This window comes from Uranotaenia lowii, chromosome 1 (assembly GCF_029784155.1).
Source record: "Uranotaenia lowii strain MFRU-FL chromosome 1, ASM2978415v1, whole genome shotgun sequence".
NCBI lineage: Eukaryota > Metazoa > Arthropoda > Insecta > Diptera > Culicidae > Uranotaenia > Uranotaenia lowii.
Window position 1 is genome coordinate 192,040,359 of NC_073691.1, and position 20,339 is coordinate 192,060,697.

Sequence of the window (20,339 nt, forward strand, 5' to 3'; positions counted from 1 at the left end):
TGAGGCTCGGGCATACTTGCGTTGGATTCGACATCGTTTCATTACCTCATGGCTCTCGTCATCACAGTACATAGATCACAACTTCTTTTCGGAAGAGATGAGACGAGAAACGAAGGGATAAATTATTGTCACACTGTTAAGACCAGTAATTTGTTTGGTGGCATTCTTCCGGTGACCAGATTTGGGTTAAGTTGAAGTCGTGAATTTTGAATTCAAAATCGAAATTCAGAATCAAAATACAAACTCAGAACGCAGAATCAGAATTTAAGTTCGCTGCCGCCCTTAGCGTAGAGGATGGCCTTCAAGTCTTCTAAGCCAACGATCATAAGATCGAATCCCGGTCACGGCATACATAGTACACTTTCTGTGGGTTGGTCATGCATTTGTCCCTACTCAAAATCAAAACTTTCCGAAGCTGGTAACCCCCGAAGATGAGTTAACATTCAACAAGGTGAACGATAACTTAAAATTACACCCTCGCATCTCAGCGCTTCCATGCCAAGCGATGGGCTTAGAAAATTTGTGAACAGTTAAATTGTGCAGAATATTTTCGAAGATCATTGTTTCGGCTGGCTGTTTGATGTCATCCGGTGTGATGCAATATGTTTAAAGTAGTTTCAAGCTTAGTACAGTTAGTACAGTAAGACTTGTCTCAATACTATACATGTGTAGCGATTTTCCTCGATACACAGCAAAAAAAAATGTAACGATGGACGATGTAATTTCTGGGGATTACAGTTTTCTGTTGCAATAATACATCTTAATGATGTACACAACTCGAATACGTCTTGAAGTGTAATATTATAACCTTCTATGTGATATCGCATCAAGTAGTCAATGTTTTCCTTTGTTGACGTTCAAATTTGATTTCATTTCAAAAATTAAGAAACGTATTACGGACCTCAGCTGTATTTGTTTGGCTTGTAAGTACTACCAAAATTAATTTAAAATATAAGCAAACACAGCTTCAAAAACATATTTCATTATATTTCATTTTTTAGGAAATTTGGCTCATATGGATCAGCGGTACGAAACATAGTCTTTGACTCCAACCAGCCGGGTACATCAAAACAATGTAAAATTAGGTACCATTTGCGACTCAAGTTATGTGCAGGTATTTGATGTAATATCGCATTACTTTTTTTGCTGTGTAGTTTTCCGCTTTTGAAGACGCCACAGATAGACATGTCTCGGGGTTTTCTATCTTTGAAGTTAAGACATATGCAAATGCATTACTCATCGACTGGGTTATGCGCAAGGTGATAATAGCCTTCGAAAGCCGCCAATTTAAAATAGTTTGCCAGGTGATCTGAATGTTTACCTTTTCTATATTGTCGAATGATCAATTGGCGTCTTCATCAATGGGTTTGTTTTGATCCCAAACATTGAAGATCAATTTTGAATTGATTCCTATCAAGTCTTACACAAACTTGACGAATGTTTTGTAATTACCTTGTACATCAACAAAAGCTTCAAATACTACCGCTCAATAATTATCAATTTTAAGCATATCGCTATTAAATTATGCACCATGAATTTGGCACTCTAGCCTTGGGCTGGACCATAATGAATAAAACTAGCACTACTATTCCAACTCGAGGTCAGTTGAGATTGAGAAAGCCGTCCTTCAATAGTGGTTTGTGTGAAGCCGAAATTTGTGTGAAGTGAAATCGGAGTTCGCAAATCCTAGTAAATCAGAAATCCGGGAACTAAAGCAGGTAGATAATACAGAACTTATCTTTATAGAGAAAAAGAATTAATCGCAAAACTGCGGAAACATACAAGTTATATGAATTAGCAAAAATTTGGTTGGTCTTCACTCTTCACCAAAAGTGCTCAACAAATAATACAATTTTATAATCTTGAATCTATTGTTGTTTGATTCAAACATTTTATTTCTACAGTGAACAGAAACAGACAAATTATCTTCTACAAAGTTTTATAAATTCATATTACGATTCGTAAGCGAATTATAATTTTTTTCAGAAGTATTCGGGCTCTAACTTTTTTTTAATTAATTCATACGAAAAAATGTCTCATAAGCCTTTGTTGGAAATCAAAATGCGCATGTTTTTCTTTCAGTAAATTCTATGAGATTTTCTATCCATCTATCTAACCAATAATTTTCTGTCTGTAATTAACTGTCATATGGGGAATTTTTATTATCTGACGATTTAGCGCCGGGGTCTTCAGATCTTCCCCAAAATTGAAGCCTTGAAATGAAATGAAGCTTGGAGTCAGTTTTGCTTCAAACACTCTACAGAGCGCGGAAAATAGTTTTTTTTCTACCTGCTTTAATGAATATTTTTGTTATCACGTTGTTAAAAGCTCGTTTGTTCGACCATTGTTAGTTTTCGATGCAAAAATAGAGTTTTATAGTCATTATTTCTTTCATAACTCTTAAAGGAGTTACATTATAAATTAAGCTATAAAAAGTTAGTTTTGCAGAATACTCGATGATGCAGACGGTACTTTTAGACAAGATTGAAGGCTTATTTACAATTTTTTTGTTAAAGGTCATTACTTTAAAAGTTTTTTTTCAATAAGCTGATAAAATTTCAATGCGTTTCGATGTGCTATTTTATGATTTCCGTTGAAAAATAACAAAGTTTAAAAATCTGATAATCTGAAAAAAATGTTTGTGTTTTAAAGTCGTAAAAATGTACCAAATTTTCAATTTTGAGGAAAATCAAAAGATCAAGATCAGATAATAAAAAAATTCCCATATCCGGGTAAACTAAAAAAATATTTTTAGACTGCTTAAAATCTAAAATTCAGATGTCGTATGCATATTTTATTGTGTAGTTCTAGTTATGAATGATAGGTTTTTTTTTAATTCGGGGAAAAAATTGCTAACTTTGTAATTTTCAATCCAAAATTTCACATTTTAGAAATCCTAGGAATAGAACATTCCCCTTTTTCGTGGATAAAACGAATAATCATGACAATTTTGACAATTTTGACAATTTTGACAATTTTTGGCAGTTTCGACAGTTTCGACAATTTCGACAATTTTGACAATTTGACAATTTTGACAATTTCGACAATTTTAACAATTTTGACAATTTTGACAATTTTGATAATTTTGACAATTTTGACAATTTTGACAATTTTGACAATTTTGACAATTTTGACAATTTTGACAATTTTGACAATTTTGACAATTTTGACAATATTGACAATTTTGACAATTTTGACAATTTTGACAATTTTGACAATTTTGACAATTTTGACAATTTTGACAATTTTGACAATTTTGACAATTTTGACAATTTTGACAATTTTGACAATTTTGACAAATTTTGACAATTTTGACAATTTTGACAATTTTGACAATTTTGACAATTTTGACAATTTTGACAATTTTGACAATTTTGACAATTTTGACAATTTTGACAATTTTGACAATTTTGACAATTTTGACAATTTTGACAATTTTGACAATTTTGACAATTTTGACAATTTTGACAATTTTGACAATTTTGACAATTTTGACAATTTTGACAATTTTGACAATTTTGACAATTTCGACAATTTTGACAATTTTGACAATTTTGACAATTTTGAGACAATTTTGACAATTTTGACAATTTTGACAATTTTGACAATTTTGACAATTTTGACAATTTTGACAATTTTGACAATTTTGACAATTTTGACAATTTTGACAATTTTGACAATTTTGACAATTTTGACAATTTTGACAATTTTGACAATTTTGACAATTTCGACAATTTCGACAATTTTGACAATTTTGACAATTTTGATAATTTTGATAATATTGATAATTTTGATAATTTTGATAATTTTGATAATTTTGACAATTTTGACAATTTTGACAATTTTGACAATTTTGACAATTTTGACAATTTTGACAATTTTGACAATTTTGACAATTTTGACAATTTTGACAATTTTGACAATTTTGACAATTTTCACAATTTTGACAAATTTGACAATTTTGACAATTTTGACAATTTTGACAATTTGACAATTTTGACAATTTTGACAATTTTGACAATTTTGACAATTTTGACAATTTTGACAATTTTGACAATTTTGACAATTTTGACAATTTTGACAATTTTGACAATTTTGACAATTTTGACAATTTTGACAATTTTGACAATTTTGACAATTTTGACAATTTTGACAATTTTGACAATTTTGACAATTTTGACAATTTTGACAATTTTGACAATTTTGACAATTTTGACAATTTTGACAATTTTGACAATTTTGACAATTTTGACAATTTTGACAATTTTGACAATTTTGACAATTTTGACAATTTTGACAATTTTGACAATTTTGACAATTTTGACAATTTTGACAATTTTGACAATTTTGACAATTTTTACAATTTTGACAATTTTGAAAATTTTCTCAATATTGTCATTTTTACTTTTTATTCATTTTTGCCATTTTTATTCATTATAATTTATTTTAATTTTTTTTGCCATTTTTGTCATTTTTGTCATTTTTGTCATTTTTGTCATTTTTGTCATTTTTGTCATTTTTGTCATTTTTGTCATTTTTGTCATTTGTGTCATTTTTGTCATTTTTGTCATTTTTGTCGTCATTTTTGTCATTTTTGTCATTTTTGTCATTTTTGTCATTTTTGTCATTTTTGTCATTTTTGTCATTTTTGTCATTTTTGTCATTTTTGTCATTTTTGTCATTTTTGTCATTTTTGTCATTTTTGTCATTTTTGTCATTTTTGTCATTTTTGTCATTTTTGTCATTTTTGTCATTCTTGTCATTTTTGTCATTTTTGTCATTTTTGTCATTTTTGTCATTTTTGTCATTTTTTTAGAAATCCTAGGAATAGAACATTCCCCTTTTTCGTGGATAAAACGAATAATCATGACAATTTTGACAATTTTGACAATTTTGACAATTTTTGGCAGTTTCGACAGTTTCGACAATTTCGACAATTTTGACAATTTGACAATTTTGACAATTTCGACAATTTTAACAATTTTGACAATTTTGACAATTTTGATAATTTTGACAATTTTGACAATTTTGACAATTTTGACAATTTTGACAATTTTGACAATTTTGACAATTTTGACAATTTTGACAATATTGACAATTTTGACAATTTTGACAATTTTGACAATTTTGACAATTTTGACAATTTTGACAATTTTGACAATTTTGACAATTTTGACAATTTTGACAATTTTGACAATTTTGACAATTTTGACAAATTTTGACAATTTTGACAATTTTGACAATTTTGACAATTTTGACAATTTTGACAATTTTGACAATTTTGACAATTTTGACAATTTTGACAATTTTGACAATTTTGACAATTTTGACAATTTTGACAATTTTGACAATTTTGACAATTTTGACAATTTTGACAATTTTGACAATTTTGACAATTTTGACAATTTTGACAATTTTGACAATTTTGACAATTTTGACAATTTTGACAATTTTGACAATTTTGACAATTTTGACAATTTTGACAATTTTGACAATTTTGACAATTTTGACAATTTTGACAATTTTGACAATTTTGACAATTTTGACAATTTTGACAATTTCGACAATTTTGACAATTTTGACAATTTTGACAATTTTGAGACAATTTTGACAATTTTGACAATTTTGACAATTTTGACAATTTTGACAATTTTGACAATTTTGACAATTTTGACAATTTTGACAATTTTGACAATTTTGACAATTTTGACAATTTTGACAATTTTGACAATTTTGACAATTTTGACAATTTTGACAATTTTGACAATTTCGACAATTTTGACAATTTTGACAATTTTGATAATTTTGATAATATTGATAATTTTGATAATTTTGATAATTTTGATAATTTTGACAATTTTGACAATTTTGACAATTTTGACAATTTTGACAATTTTGACAATTTTGACAATTTTGACAATTTTGACAATTTTGACAATTTTGACAATTTTGACAATTTTGACAATTTTGACAAATTTGACAATTTTGACAATTTTGACAATTTTGACAATTTTGACAATTTTGACAATTTTGACAATTTTGACAATTTTGACAATTTTGACAATTTTGACAATTTTGACAATTTTGACAATTTTGACAATTTTGACAATTTTGACAATTTTGACAATTTTGACAATTTTGACAATTTTGACAATTTTGACAATTTTGACAATTTTGACAATTTTGACAATTTTGACAATTTTGACAATTTTGACAATTTTGACAATTTTGACAATTTTGACAATTTTGACAATTTTGACAATTTTGACAATTTTGACAATTTTGACAATTTTGACAATTTCGACAATTTTGACAATTTTGACAATTTTGACAATTTTGACAATTTTGACAATTTTGACAATTTTGACAATTTTGACAATTTTGACAATTTTGACAATTTTGACAATTTTGACAATTTTGACAATTTTGACATTTTTGACAATTTTGACAATTTTGACAATTTTGACAATTTTGACAATTTTGACAATTTTGACAATTTTGACAATTTTGACAATTTTGACAATTTTGACAATTTTGACAATTTTGACAATTTTGACAATTTTGACAATTTTGACAATTTTGACAATTTTGACAATTTTGACAATTTTGACAATTTTGACAATTTTGACAATTTTGACAATTTTGACAATTTTGACAATTTTGACAATTTTGACAATTTTGACAATTTTGACAATTTTGACAATTTTGACAATTTTGACAATTTTTACAATTTTGACAATTTTGAAAATTTTCTCAATATTGTCATTTTTACTTTTTATTCATTTTTGCCATTTTTATTCATTATAATTTATTTTAATTTTTTTTGCCATTTTTGTCATTTTTGTCATTTTTGTCATTTTTGTCATTTTTGTCATTTTTGTCATTTTTGTCATTTTTGTCATTTTTGTCATTTTTGTCATTTTTGTCATTTTTGTCATTTTTGTCATTTTTGTCATTTGTGTCATTTTTGTCATTTTTGTCATTTTTGTCGTCATTTTTGTCATTTTTGTCATTTTTGTCATTTTTGTCATTTTTGTCATTTTTGTCATTTTTGTCATTTTTGTCATTTTTGTCATTTTTGTCATTTTTGTCATTTTTGTCATTTTTGTCATTTTTGTCATTTTTGTCATTTTTGTCATTTTTGTCATTTTTGTCATTTTTGTCATTTTTGTCATTTTTGTCATTTTTGTCATTCTTGTCATTTTTGTCATTTTTGTCATTTTTGTCATTTTTGTCATTTTTGTCATTTTTGTCATTTTTGTCATTTTTGTCATTTTTATCATTTTTATCATTTTTGTCATTTTTGTCATTTTTGTCATTTTTGTCATTTTTGTCATTTTTGTCATTTTTGTCATTTTTGTCATTTTTGTCATTTTTGTCATTTTTGTCATTTTTGTCATTTTTGTCATTTTTGTCATTTTTGTCATTTTTGTCATTTTTGTCATTTTTGTCATTTTTGTCATTTTTGTCATTTTTGTCATTTTTGTCATTTTTGTCATTTTTGTCATTTTTGTCATTTTTGTCATTTTTGTCATTTTTGTCATTTTTGTCATTTTTGTCATTTTTGTCATTTTTGTCATTTTTGTCATTTTTGTCATTTTTGTCATTTTTGTCATTTTTGTCATTTTTGTCATTTTTGTCATTTTTGTCATTTTTGTCATTTTTGTCATTTTTGTCATTTTTGTCATTTTTGTCATTTTTGTCATTTTTGTCATTTTTGTCATTTTTGTCATTTTTGTCATTTTTGTCATTTTTGTCATTTTTGTCATTTTTGTCATTTTTGTCATTTTTGTCATTTTTGTCATTTTTGTCATTTTTGTCATTTTTGTCATTTTTGTCATTTTTGTCATTTTTGTCATTTTTGTCATTTTTGTCATTTTTGTCATTTTTGTCATTTTTGTCATTTTTGTCATTTTTGTCATTTTTGTCATTTTTGTCATTTTTGTCATTTTTGTCATTTTTGTCATTTTTGTCATTTTTGTCATTTTTGTCATTTTTGTCATTTTTGTCATTTTTGTCATTTTTGTCATTTTTGTCATTTTTGTCATTTTTGTCATTTTTGTCATTTTTGTCATTTTTGTCATTTTTGTCATTTTTGTCATTTTTGTCATTTTTGTCATTTTTGTCATTTTTGTCATTTTTGTCAAGCCCCCCTTTTTTCATGTTTTTAAATTTTACCGTTTTGTGTGATTCATGTAATTTTGTGAAAAACTCTGTGCATTTGGTCAGGATCAATGTTTGAAGATACATTTTTTTCTCCCAAAATTGATGAAAACAGTTAATTAAATTTTAATTCACTATTTTGCAAATAATTGATCGAATTTTGCAACAAAGCAGTAAAAAAAGAAGTCATGAGAACTTTTTTCAACAGAATGACAACTGACCTCGTTAGATAGGCAAGCGAAGCTCCTTAGAACCCAGAGCTGAAGATCAAGAACCAGAAACCATGTTTTGTAACAGCTTCTGCTAACTTCACATTAACTTACCCCAGAAACTACTAACTTTATCGCCTTTTCACTTTCATCGCGCTCAATTTAACGCTCGACAGCATCCTTCCTCATTGTAAAAAGGCACGCGTACCTATGCCTGTGCTTCTCTTTGACAACTCTGAACACGGTGCAATGAAAAATTAGTTTTCCCTCAAATGAATGTGACAAGAGTTTTTTTTCAACCGAAGAGTTTTGAAGCATTTTTACTGCACTGTGTGGCTCATCTCCAGCACTCATTGAATGTTAAACGGCATACATTTTGTCATACATGTATGTTGTAATGCTTAAAAGTACGCGTCTAAATACTCTATCCATTGTCTGGTTTGGTCTTTGAAATTTGCTTTTTTTTCCTAAGCTCAAAACCGAAGAAACGTTACATCATCGTAACGATGACAAATGCCACTGACTTTGATAAATTGTTTTTCTTCTTTCTAACATATGTATGTTAGTTATGCCAAAGTATCAAGTAAGTTCCATTGTTTTTGCATCCACCTAACCTCAAGCAATTGTACCATCACAAATTGGATCAATCCTGGAACTGCTCTTTTTTATAACCGAGCATTTCTGCAATTCAGCAATTTGATGCCCATCAGGAAACGAACTCTTTTCGGTTCGATATTCAGCGCATGCAAATGAAGGAAAAATCGACGGAATGCCACCACTCTTCCCACAGTTTGGGAGAAAAAAATCCCAACATGAAATCATTTCACAAAACACAGATTGAACTTTATCGTTTCGCTCAGTTTGGTAATTGCATTGCACCAGTCAACAACCCTGAATAAACCTGCCGGAGGCATCCCATCCCATCGTCGATCAGCGAAATGCCGCCACGGGCCACAGGAAACGGAAGTTGGAAAACACGCATCACCAGGACAATGCTGGCCGTTGTGATCATTACCGGGACCATTTCACAGATCGGCCAAGCAGGTCCAGCGACAACTGAAAATGCTAGCAGCACAAGTTTTAACAACAGTTTTCACGATAGAGCACGTTACGATCACGGACATCGGTGGCATCATCATAGGCGTAACGAAATCGACGAAGAGGCGGCCTCTTTTCCGGAGCTCAGTGAAGAAGATCAGCACCACAGTAATCGGCTGCACGGGGGTGGTCTTATCAGGAGTACCCGGAGTAATGGCGGGCAGCAAGCTCGAGAGCCCAAGTTTATCAGCTTTCAGACCAAGGATAATAACATCGAGGTGAGTTTTTCTTTACGGTAAGACTACTAAATAATATGTATTAACTAAATATTCCCAAAAGTCAGCTAAAATCTAGAAGAAATACTTGACTAGGAAAAAATATTTTTTAAAAACAGATATCATTCCAAAAATCGGTACACAAATTTCGAAAAATGCGTTAGGCTGTTCATAAGTGTTAGAAATTAATATGCCGCCTGTAACTGATTAAATCTAAAAATATTAGAGAAACATTAGCTATGAAATGTGTCGTAAACTGACGTTTAATCTGAATCATAATTCAGAATCTCGCTTTTTAACACGTCCATCTCTCACAAGACTAGACCAACAAGTAACTTATTTGTGTTTTGTTTACATTTTGAAGCTTCTATATCAGGTTGCCACGTATTTGTTTTTTTAACTCTGTGCATTCTTTATCTCATCTCCAGATTCCTTCTCACCTCTAATCTCAAATTAAAATTTTAATTTCGATAAGCAATTTTGAAAACCAATTCTTTTCCAAGTTGGTTTTCTTTATTCCTTAATACTTCATTTGATCTTATTTTTAAAACTCGAACTTCGTTCCTTTCAAAACAAACAAATCTGCTCTCCTTCAGTCCGTTTTATGTACCGGAACAGATATCATTCTAAAACAAACAAAGCAGCAGCCTTTCACATCTGCGCTTCTTCAGTCCGTCTCATTTACCGGAACTGACATCAATTCAAAACAAATCAAGCAGAAGCCTTTCAAATCTGCACTTCTTCAGTCCGTCTTATTTATCCGAACTGGCATCATTTCAAAACAAATCAAGCAGCAGCCTTTCAAATTTGCGCTTTCTCAGTTCGTCTTATTTATCCGAACTGGCATCATTCCAAAACAAACAAAGCAGCAGCCATTGTAATCTGTGCTTCTTCAGTTCGTCTTATTTACCGGAACTGGCATCAATTCAAAACAAACTAAGCAACATCCATTTCAATTTGCACATTTTTAGTATTTACCAGAACTGCCATCATTTCAAAACAAACAAAGCAGCAGCCTTTCAAATCTGCGCTTCTTTATTTCGTCTTATATACCGGAACTGGCATCAATTCAAAATAAATAAGCACGCAGCCTTTCAAATCTGCGCTTCCTCAGTCCGTCTTATTTACCGGAACAAACTAAGCAACAGCCATTCCAATCTGTACTTCTTCAGTATTTACCGGAACTGGCATCATTTCAAAACAAACTAAGCAGCAGCCTTTCCAATCTGCGTGCTTTTAGCCCGTCTTATATACCGTAACTGGCATCTTACTTACTTACTTAATGATCCCGCGCCGATCCTCCGGTGCATAGGGCCGTGGTAAAAGACCTCCACTGTTGACGATCCGGAGCCAGCGTCTTCACCTGGTCCCAGTCAAGATTCTCGTCGACAGTTCGGATTTCAGCGGCTAGGCTTCGCCGCCACGAATTTCTGGGTCTGCCTCTTCTTCGATGACCTTCTGGATTCCAATCTAGCGCCTCTCTGCAAATCTCGTTTTCATCTTTCCGCAGCGTGTGCCCAATCCATCTCCACTTACGTTCCCGAATCTCGATTTCTAGCGCCTTTTGATGACACCGGCGATGTAGTTCCTCATTCGAGATCCAGTTGCCAGGCCACCAAGCGCGGATGATATTCCGCAGGCAGCGGTTTACAAATACTTGCAGTTTTCGCGTCGTTACCGCATATGTGCACCAAGTTTCGCACCCGTACAGCAATACGGATTTGACGTTTGAGTTGAAGATTCGGATTTTTGTTCGTAGAGAGATCTGGCGTGACCGCCAGATGTTTCGGAGACTCGCAAACGCAAATCGGGCCTTTCTGATCCGTGTTTCGATGTCTTTTCTGGTACCACCATCAGGCGTAATCTGGCTACCAAGATACTGGAAGCACTCCACTTTCTCAACTTGTTGCCCAGCTACCATGAAACTGGAGGGATTTCCTGTGTTGATCTCCATCGACTTGGTCTTTCCGACATTGACTTTGAGACCTGCTGCCTTGGAACTTTCGGTGAGGTCGTCGAGTTTGCCCTGCATATCTGGTTGTGTTTGGGCGAGCAAAACAATATCGTCAGCCAGGTCAAGGTCGTTCAGTTGCTCCATTGTTGAAGGATTCCACGGCAATCCTCGGTTCGGTGCACAGTCAATCGATCCAATCAGAATCTCATCCATTACGATTAGAAAAAGTAGCGGTGATAGAATACATCCTTGTCTCACTCCAGCAGTTACCGGGATTGGTTCGGACAAGACACCGTCGTGCAAGACCTTGCACGAAAATGCCTCATACTGTGCTTCGATGAGATGGACTAGTTTCTCTGGGACCCCTCGTCGCCTTAGAGCCGCCCAGATGTTTTCATGGTTAAGTCGGTCGAATGCTTTTTCGAAATCAACGAACACCAGCAGAAGAGAGTCCTGGAATTCGTTGATTTGTTCCAGTATGATTCGTAGCGTTGTGATGTGGTCCACACATGATCGTCGAGATCGGAATCCAGCTTGTTGCCGTCGGAGTGTAGCGTCTATTTTCTCCTGGATCCTGTTCAGAATCACTTTGCAGAGTACTTTGAGGGTTGTACAGATCAACGTTATGCCTCGCCAGTTACCGCACTCTGTCAGGTCTCCTTTCTTCGGGACCTTTACGAGGATACCCTGCATCCAGTCGGCCGGGAATGTTGCAGTATCCCAGATGTCAGCGAAAAGACGGTGCAACATTTGTGCTGATAGGGCAGGGTCGGCTTTCAGCATTTCAGCAGGGATGCAATCGATCCCAGGTGCTTTGTTGGATTTCATGTTTTTGATTGCCGCTTCTATTTCAGCCAGCGAAGGCGCTTCCGAGTTGACGCCATTTATGCGACTCACTGTTGGCGCTTCGAGCTGCAGATTCTGTTGGCCATCGCTATTCGTGACTCGGAAGAGTTGTTCGAAGTGCTCAGTCCATCGTTTGAGCTGATCTGTTCGATCGGTCAATAACTGACCTGCTCGGTCTTTTAGCGGCATTCTTGCATTAGTCCTTGCACCACTGAGGCGGCGAGAAATGTCATAAAGTAATCGGATATCTCCATTGGCGGCGGCTCTTTCTCCCTCTTCGGCTAGGGAGTTTGTCCAGGCTCTCTTGTCTCGTCTACAAGCTCGTTTAACTGCCTTTTCCAGCTCCGCATATCGTAAGCGGGTGGCTGCTTTGGCTGACCCGGTACATGCCTGCTCAATTCCGACTTTCGCCTTTCTCCGATCGTCGACCATCCTCCAAGTTTCATCCGACATCCATTCACTCCTTCTTCCACAAACTTTACCGAGAGTACCATGGCTCGTCGTGATAAAGGCATTCTTGATTCCACACCACTGTTCTTCGACTGTTCCGTCTGTCGGCAGCTCCGAGGCTCGGGATTCTAGCTGTTCAACGTATGCCCTTTTCACCTCTGGATTCTCCAACCGGCGGACGTCGTATCGACACCCGACTTTCTCCTCGCGCCGTTGGACACGCGCAACTCTCAGTCGTATCTCGCCAAGGACGAGGTGATGGTCAGATGCAATGTCTGCGCTTCGTTTGTTGCGGACATCAAGAAGGCTCCTTCTCCATTTTCGACTGATGCAGATGTGGTCAATTTGATTTTCTGTTCGGCCATCTCGGGATACCCAAGTGACCTTATGTGCTGGTCGATGGGGGAAGAGCGATCCACCGATCACCATGTTGTTGTTGCCACAAAATTCTACAAACAGCTCTCCGTTTTCGCTCATCTGTCCTAGACCATGGCGCCCCATGATGCGCTCAAGGTCCTGATTGTCGGAGCCAATCTTTGCGTTGAAGTCGCCCAAATGGATTTGAACTGGCATCACTTCAAATAAATAAGCATGCAGCATTTTAAATCTGCGCTTCCTCAGTCCGTCTTATTAACCGGAACTGGCATCATTTCAAAACAAATTCTAACCAGCAGCCTTGCAAATCTGCTCTTCCTCAGTCCGTCTTATTTACCGGAACAAGCATCATTCCTGCAGCCTTTCTAGTCTGCGCTTCTTCATTCCGTCTAATTTACCGTAACTGACATCAATTCGAAACAAATCAAGCAGCAGCCTTTCAAATCTGCACTTCTTCAGTCCGTCTTATTTACCGTAACTGGCATCATTTTAAAACAAATCAGGCAGCATTTCAAATTTACGCTTTCTCAGTCCGTCTTATTTAACCGGAACTGGCATCATTCCAAAACAAACAAAGCAGCATCCATTCCGCAGTGGTGCCGAACATCAATCTAGCTGTACGAAATTAATAGCGCCCAGGGATGAAGCGATAGACATTTGATGTGTTCAGCAACATTGTTCAGTTTCAGGCGCGGTCCTATGGGGGGGGGTGATCGGGGTGATCACCCCCCCCAAGCGGCAAAAATCCGTTACAAAATACCCGCAAATGCTCGAATTTCTATAAAAAGTTGGAACATTTCTTAGTAGATGTGTTTTCAAATTTTAAAAATTTTCCACTCCGTGGGGGTGTTTATTCCACAAAAAAGTTAATTTATCACTTAAAAGGCTCAATATTGAAAAAAGTCGGTTCACTAAACTCAAGCAGCTGTAACTTAGGATTCCCTGGACTGAATTATACCAAATAACTTTTGTTGATAAGTTACTCAACGAAAGTGTGTTGTTGAGTGTTGATTTCGAATTTGCTATTAATAAAATGTAGGGACAACTTTTTTTTTAAATTGTCACTAATTTCCCTCATGTGCCTCAATTAACACGAACAAATCGCAACAAATTTTAGTATTTGCTTCAAATTCAGAGCTTCTGAATTCTTGATTTTGTTTTGAATTTGAATGAAATGAAAAATTTGGAAAAGTCATACAGGGGGGTGAAAATGGTTATAACACTGAAATATTTGTTCTGCTTCCATCATACATTTATTGCCTTCAATTGCAAAATAAACAAATCAGATTCTGAATCACAGTTGAGATTCTCTTTCGCGAGAATTTTTCACCTTCAATTAATCCACCATTCAAATATGAATTATAAACTTAAAATTAATAACCTACACCATAACCTATATTATGAAATTCAAAAACATAAATTTTAATTTTAGATCTGATATTATTTAATTCTGTTTTAAATGTATTACATCAAACATTCATATTATGGATGACTGTGAAAAAAATACAAGTACTGCCAAACAAAAATCGAATATAAAATATTCATAGTAATCCGATCAGGAGAGCATGTCCAAACAATAACTAAAACATATTTCAAGGAGATATTTATATCTTTCTTAGATAAAATTTGGATCTCAAAGTTTTCGACTATAAGTTTCCTAAAACTGGGTAATATCTTATTTTGATTGAATTTCTCGAACAGGATTGAACTCACTTTCAACGGTAAAGAATTTGCGTCAAATTGTTATAAAATATTATGATCATATCTTATTTTAATATGCATACGACATTCCATAAAACACGGACATCGAAGTCAACGGCCCAAATCGTGCTTTAATGAAATTCGCTCAACCCATTCATAAAATTGAATTCAATTTTTGGAAAACCATAAATGGAGCATGGTTTTAGCAAACTATGTGAGTTATTGAAATTCCTCTAGAAATTTTACTCGAAGCATTCATATCGTGATGAGTTATAATTATGTAAGATTTTGTTCTGCCCAATATCAAGCTATGCTATCTGAATGAGATATAATCTTGATTTGAGCATATCAAAAACTGATATAATTAAGCTATGATCGTATAGACTTTTTATATGATTTGAAATATTTTAACATCCTACGAGTACTGAATTATAACTCATATTGATAGAAAAAAAATTGAGTATCAAAATATCTCATTTTGATATAATTTTGATTTTTCCTCCTGATCGGGAAGAGTTTAAATTTAAAAAAAACCTCTCAAGAGATTTCAGCAATAATAAATCAAAGAAAGAGATTACGTTTTATGACTTTTGCTCTTCCTATGAGTTTTAGTGCCAAAAAGGAACAAAAAAGTATTTATATCAGCTGTTTCAGGAATTGGTGTTGGAGATAGAGATTCAAAAATTCATCTCTAGAACCCAAAATCTGCATTCAAAACTATAACACAAGAAAATAAAATTCACATTTTCCGAAGTGCAAAGAATTTGAAACTGATTTCAACTTATTTGGGAGCTCTAAATGCAAATTTGAATTATTTTATCAGCGCTTTTTTCCGGTATAAATTTTGAAAATACAAGGCTCATCGGAGAAATTTGTGCACTTTTAGCAAAAGTGAAAAATATCAAAAAAAATTAGAAAAAAGGTATTAACTTAATGATCAATTTTCATAAAGACTGTGAGTAATTTACCATAAGAAAAAATTATAGGAGTAAGTATCTTTCCCCATTTTGTAAAATACGAAGATTATCTAGACGATATCTGTATTGTTTTTTCGGGAATTTGTAACTTCTTAGCACTCTTCCCTCTGACCTGCATCGTTGAATAAATAAAGGATAATGAAAAGATTTACCATATTTTTTTGTTGTTTAGGTTAGTTACTTCATCAATTATCATTCATCGATTTCACTCTGAACTGCTAAGTTTTAAAATTACTCAACGCCAGAAAATAAGAAGGGAAAAAATAGACAAAAAAAAATCGAGTTTAAGACGCAAAAAGCTTCCAAAATCAGTTTGCCACGGTTTTAATTTTTCCCTTGTGAATTAAAACTTTCCCCTTAGCATTCCACTATTTTTTCGGCAACACGGCATTCTACCATGCAAAACAGTCAAAGATCTTTTAGCGATTTTTAACCAACACTCCTTGATCTACAGCAATTATGTCCCCGATACTGCTTTCAGCTGATCTACACAATAATATTGAAATTTTAATTTAAAATTTAGCTTAAGGTTTGATATTCTTAATCTGAAGGCTTGGCTATTTCAATTGCAAATGATCGAGACTGTTAACTAAAGAAGAGGATTAACATTCAGAATTAACTCTTTCATTTCATAATTTTTTTTATAATTCAAAATTATTTAAAAAAATTGGTAATTATGTGGAGGTGAACAAAGATTAATCAATTTTGTTTGTAGTTTATTTGTTGTAATACAATTTAAATTGAAAATTTTCAATGAAAACTTTAAATTCAAGAGCAAATCAAATAAAATTCGGTTAAAAAAATTTAAAAACAGATTTTGATGATCGGTTTCTTCTACTTAATTTATATTTAAAGTGTTGATTTTATATATTATGTTTGAAAAATTTGAAAATTATAATACTAATATACTATTAAGTATTTAGGTATTAATATAATACTATTTCCAAATCACGATTCAGTAAAATACCCCAATGAAGAATTCAATGCCCGTTGATTATGTTTGTTAATTTGTTTATCGGGATTATCGGTGAAAAGTAAAATACTTTCGATAAATTATAAAATGCCAGAGCTCTAATATTTAGAAGCTCAGGAAAAAATAAAGATAACTTGATTTTTTTTTCTACGTGTTCATCTCTCAACAACGTGTGTATTATTTTCATTGCAAAAATTACATTTATAACGAGAAATTTTTTAAAAGGCTCTTAAAATGACAATTTTAAAAAACCTATTATACCGACAAATAAAAAAAAATATCAACATTTTTTCGCAGTGGTTATTATAGATTCGCTGGTTGTTTTATAAAGGGAAAACACACCCCCCCGGTAACTCCTCCCTTCTCCTTTCGCTCACTCAAATGGTTGTTTTTTTACCAGATATTAACGTTCCTTTATATTGACTGATTTTTGAAAATTGGAAAATCACCCCCCCCAAGAGCCGACTCTAGGACCGCCCCTGTTCAGTTTTAAATGGAGCATATTCTAGTATCAACATTTATGCCGAGGGGTCCACTGATAGCGAGATAAAAATGCTAACTTTTTTGTTTTTGAAATAAGGGCTTTAATGTCTTCGACAAAATTGTTTATCTGATCAAAATACATAACTTTGTTGAATATGTTCAAAACCTATCACATCACACTTAGAAGTTACAGTCAAAGAAAAAAAATCTCTTGAAAAAACAGTTTTTTGAATCTGACACGTTGTAGATAGGATAAAATGGTTCGCTGTCTTTGAAACAAAGTTGCTGAAGCCCTATAGAAAGCATTTAGTGTGTTTTATTGGCAATTTTGGAAAGCTCGTCTATCGAAAAGTGCAAGTTGACTGTAACTCTTGAGGGTGATGTGATAAGACTTTAACACATTCAATAAAGTGATGTATTTTAATCAGATAAACAATTTTGTCGAAGACATTAAGCCCTAATTTATTAACTCCTGAGGGTGATGTGATAGGACTTTGACATATTCAACAAAGTTATGTATTTTGATCAGATTAACAATTTTGTCGAAGACATTAAAGCCCTAATTTGAAAAACAAAAAAGTTAGCATTTTTATATCGCTATCGGTGGACCCCTCGGCATAAATGTTGATACTAGAATATGCTCCATCTAAAACTGAACAATGTTGCTGAAGACATCAAATGTCTATCTCTTCATCCCTGGGCGCTATTTATTGTGTACAACTAGATTGATGTTCTGCACCGTTGTGCAGTGTTGCCACATATTTGATTTTTTTAACTTATTTTTTTATTCTGTACATTCTTCATCTTCCCAAAATGTTAACAAAACCAAATGATTGAAATTGCGTACCTAAAACCTATAAAAAAGTTGAAAGCTTGAAAATAAACACAAAAATAAAATAATTCCAAATAAATTACTAAAATTCGAGAAAAAAGGAAAGAAAATGATCACAACAATTTAATCCATGTAAATTGCTACGAGTTGTTTGAAAACTTCATAAAATAAATTACCCTGAAAACGAACAACAACCCTGAAAATATTTATTTCTATAACAGTTTCAAATTTTGGAAAACTTATTATCGAAAATCCACTTAAAACATTTTTAACAGTTTCACATTCCAAAAATCAAAATAAAAACATTAATGCCTTTGGTGAAAATACAAATAAAAATTCAATAAAATAGCTTTCCAAAAGACGGGCAAAATAGATTAAAAACTTAATGAATTATCCCAAAATCGACCCAATTCCTTTGAAAACATTTGAAAATAAAAATGCCGTAAAAGCCAATAACCTACTTAACCCTAATCCGCTCTTAAGTGTCAATATGTCACTTTTGGAAGTTTGGCGGCTTGTAACTTTATTCGGATGCATCCAAATTAAAAATTTCTTCAGGAACCCTCAAAGAATTCTTAAAATCTTTAATTTTGCATCATTACTTTTTTATGGACGCACCCCGTCAGACCTCAGTCAGTCACTCCCCAATCAGACCTTGAGTGTCAATTTGAATCTCATAGCCTCAAAGCGCTTTATCTCTCTTGTTTTTCAACCGATTTTTACAAATTTTTTAATAGTTTTGAAAACCTCGTAATGTAACTCAAATATGTTTCTCATGCAATTTTCAGATAAAAAACTTCATTTTTCCGTGATTCTAAGTCTAAGAAAAAAAAATCCGAAAAAACATGCTTCGGAAAAAAGACTGTAGATTTGCAATGGAATGCAAAAAAAATTTCACTTAATTTCAAAGAAAGTTGTAGTTAGAAGCTATACGTTGCACATGAGGGTACATTTTTTTCGAATTTTTTTAAGATCAAGTCCACAAAAAATGAAAAAAAGTTATGTTAAACCGTACTTTTCAATCAATGAACCGTCAAAATTGTTTTGAAAATTTTGAAAAGAGGATTGAAAAGTTAACGTAATTTGGAACATTTTCGCATCTGTAGATTTTCAAAATACGAAACATAGAATTTTTGACTTTTGACGAATTTTAAAAAGTAGCTGTTTTTTCGAATTATTTGTCAATTTTCAATTTCTCAGATTTTCTTGCACTTATATTCAATTTTGTTCTGGATCTTGAATATATTCACGCAAGATTGCCTCTTAAAATGTATATTCATCAGAAAGGAAGTTTCATACTGATTCTAGTGATGTAATTACAAGTCTTAGAAAATCTGAAAATTGCAATTTGACGAAAGGTTTGAAAAACAGCTACTTTTTAAAATTCGTAAAAAATATTGTGTTTCGTATTTTGAAAATCTAAAAATGCTAAAATATGCCTAATAACGTCAAATTTTCAATCCTTTTTTTCGAAATTTATCGGTGTGACTTAAACAATTTTGACGGTTCATTGATTGAAACCTTAGCCGGAAAATGCCCAAATTTGGCAAACTTAATCTAAAAAATCAGTAGACCAATGCTACATGTTTATATTTTTTTTGAGTTACCTACAGAATATAGTTTCATTATTGAAAAAACAAGAATTCTCGTATTTGGGCCGCAATGTGTTATGTTCTAAAAAATCATGGTAAAAACTATATTAATTCAAATAATTTCCTAAATATGCTGGTAAATCATAAAAACAAAGATATTCCTAAAACCGTAAATGATCCTCGAGAACGGTTGAACAAAATGTTTGAAGAAAGCTGAAAGCTTCTTCACGAGATCAGCCTTAAATTTTAAAAAAAAAGACATCCACTTTTTAATCAGAGAACATAAGCCTTAAATGTGATTTTTTATTAAAAATTAATATTCAATTGTTTTTTTAGTTTGATAATATTTCGAAATTAAATCGGATTAATTATTTTAGGTTGAAATTGACTTCGCCATCCCATTCCTAACGATTCCGGTTAAAAGATCCATCGATGGGGTGATGTCCTCGGTCCTGCAGGTAAAATTTATGA

General features: G+C 32.5%; 1 protein-coding gene across 3 annotated transcripts in view; it reads left to right on the top strand.

Annotated features, from left to right (window-relative positions):
• Nucleotides 1-20,339, top strand: part of LOC129741714 (uncharacterized) — a 74,529-nt gene that overhangs the window by 53,458 nt on the left and 732 nt on the right. For 2 of the 3 annotated variants that reach the window (XM_055733467.1, XM_055733463.1), the window contains exons 2-3: nt 9,233-9,688; nt 20,246-20,326. In XM_055733467.1, coding sequence (XP_055589442.1) covers nt 9,311-9,688; nt 20,246-20,326 — 459 coding nt within the window. In that variant the 5' untranslated portion in view covers nt 9,233-9,310. Of the gene's footprint in view, nt 1-1,609; nt 1,719-9,232; nt 9,689-20,245; nt 20,327-20,339 lie in introns of those variants that run through there. The other variant, XM_055733477.1, reaches the window with a different exon arrangement.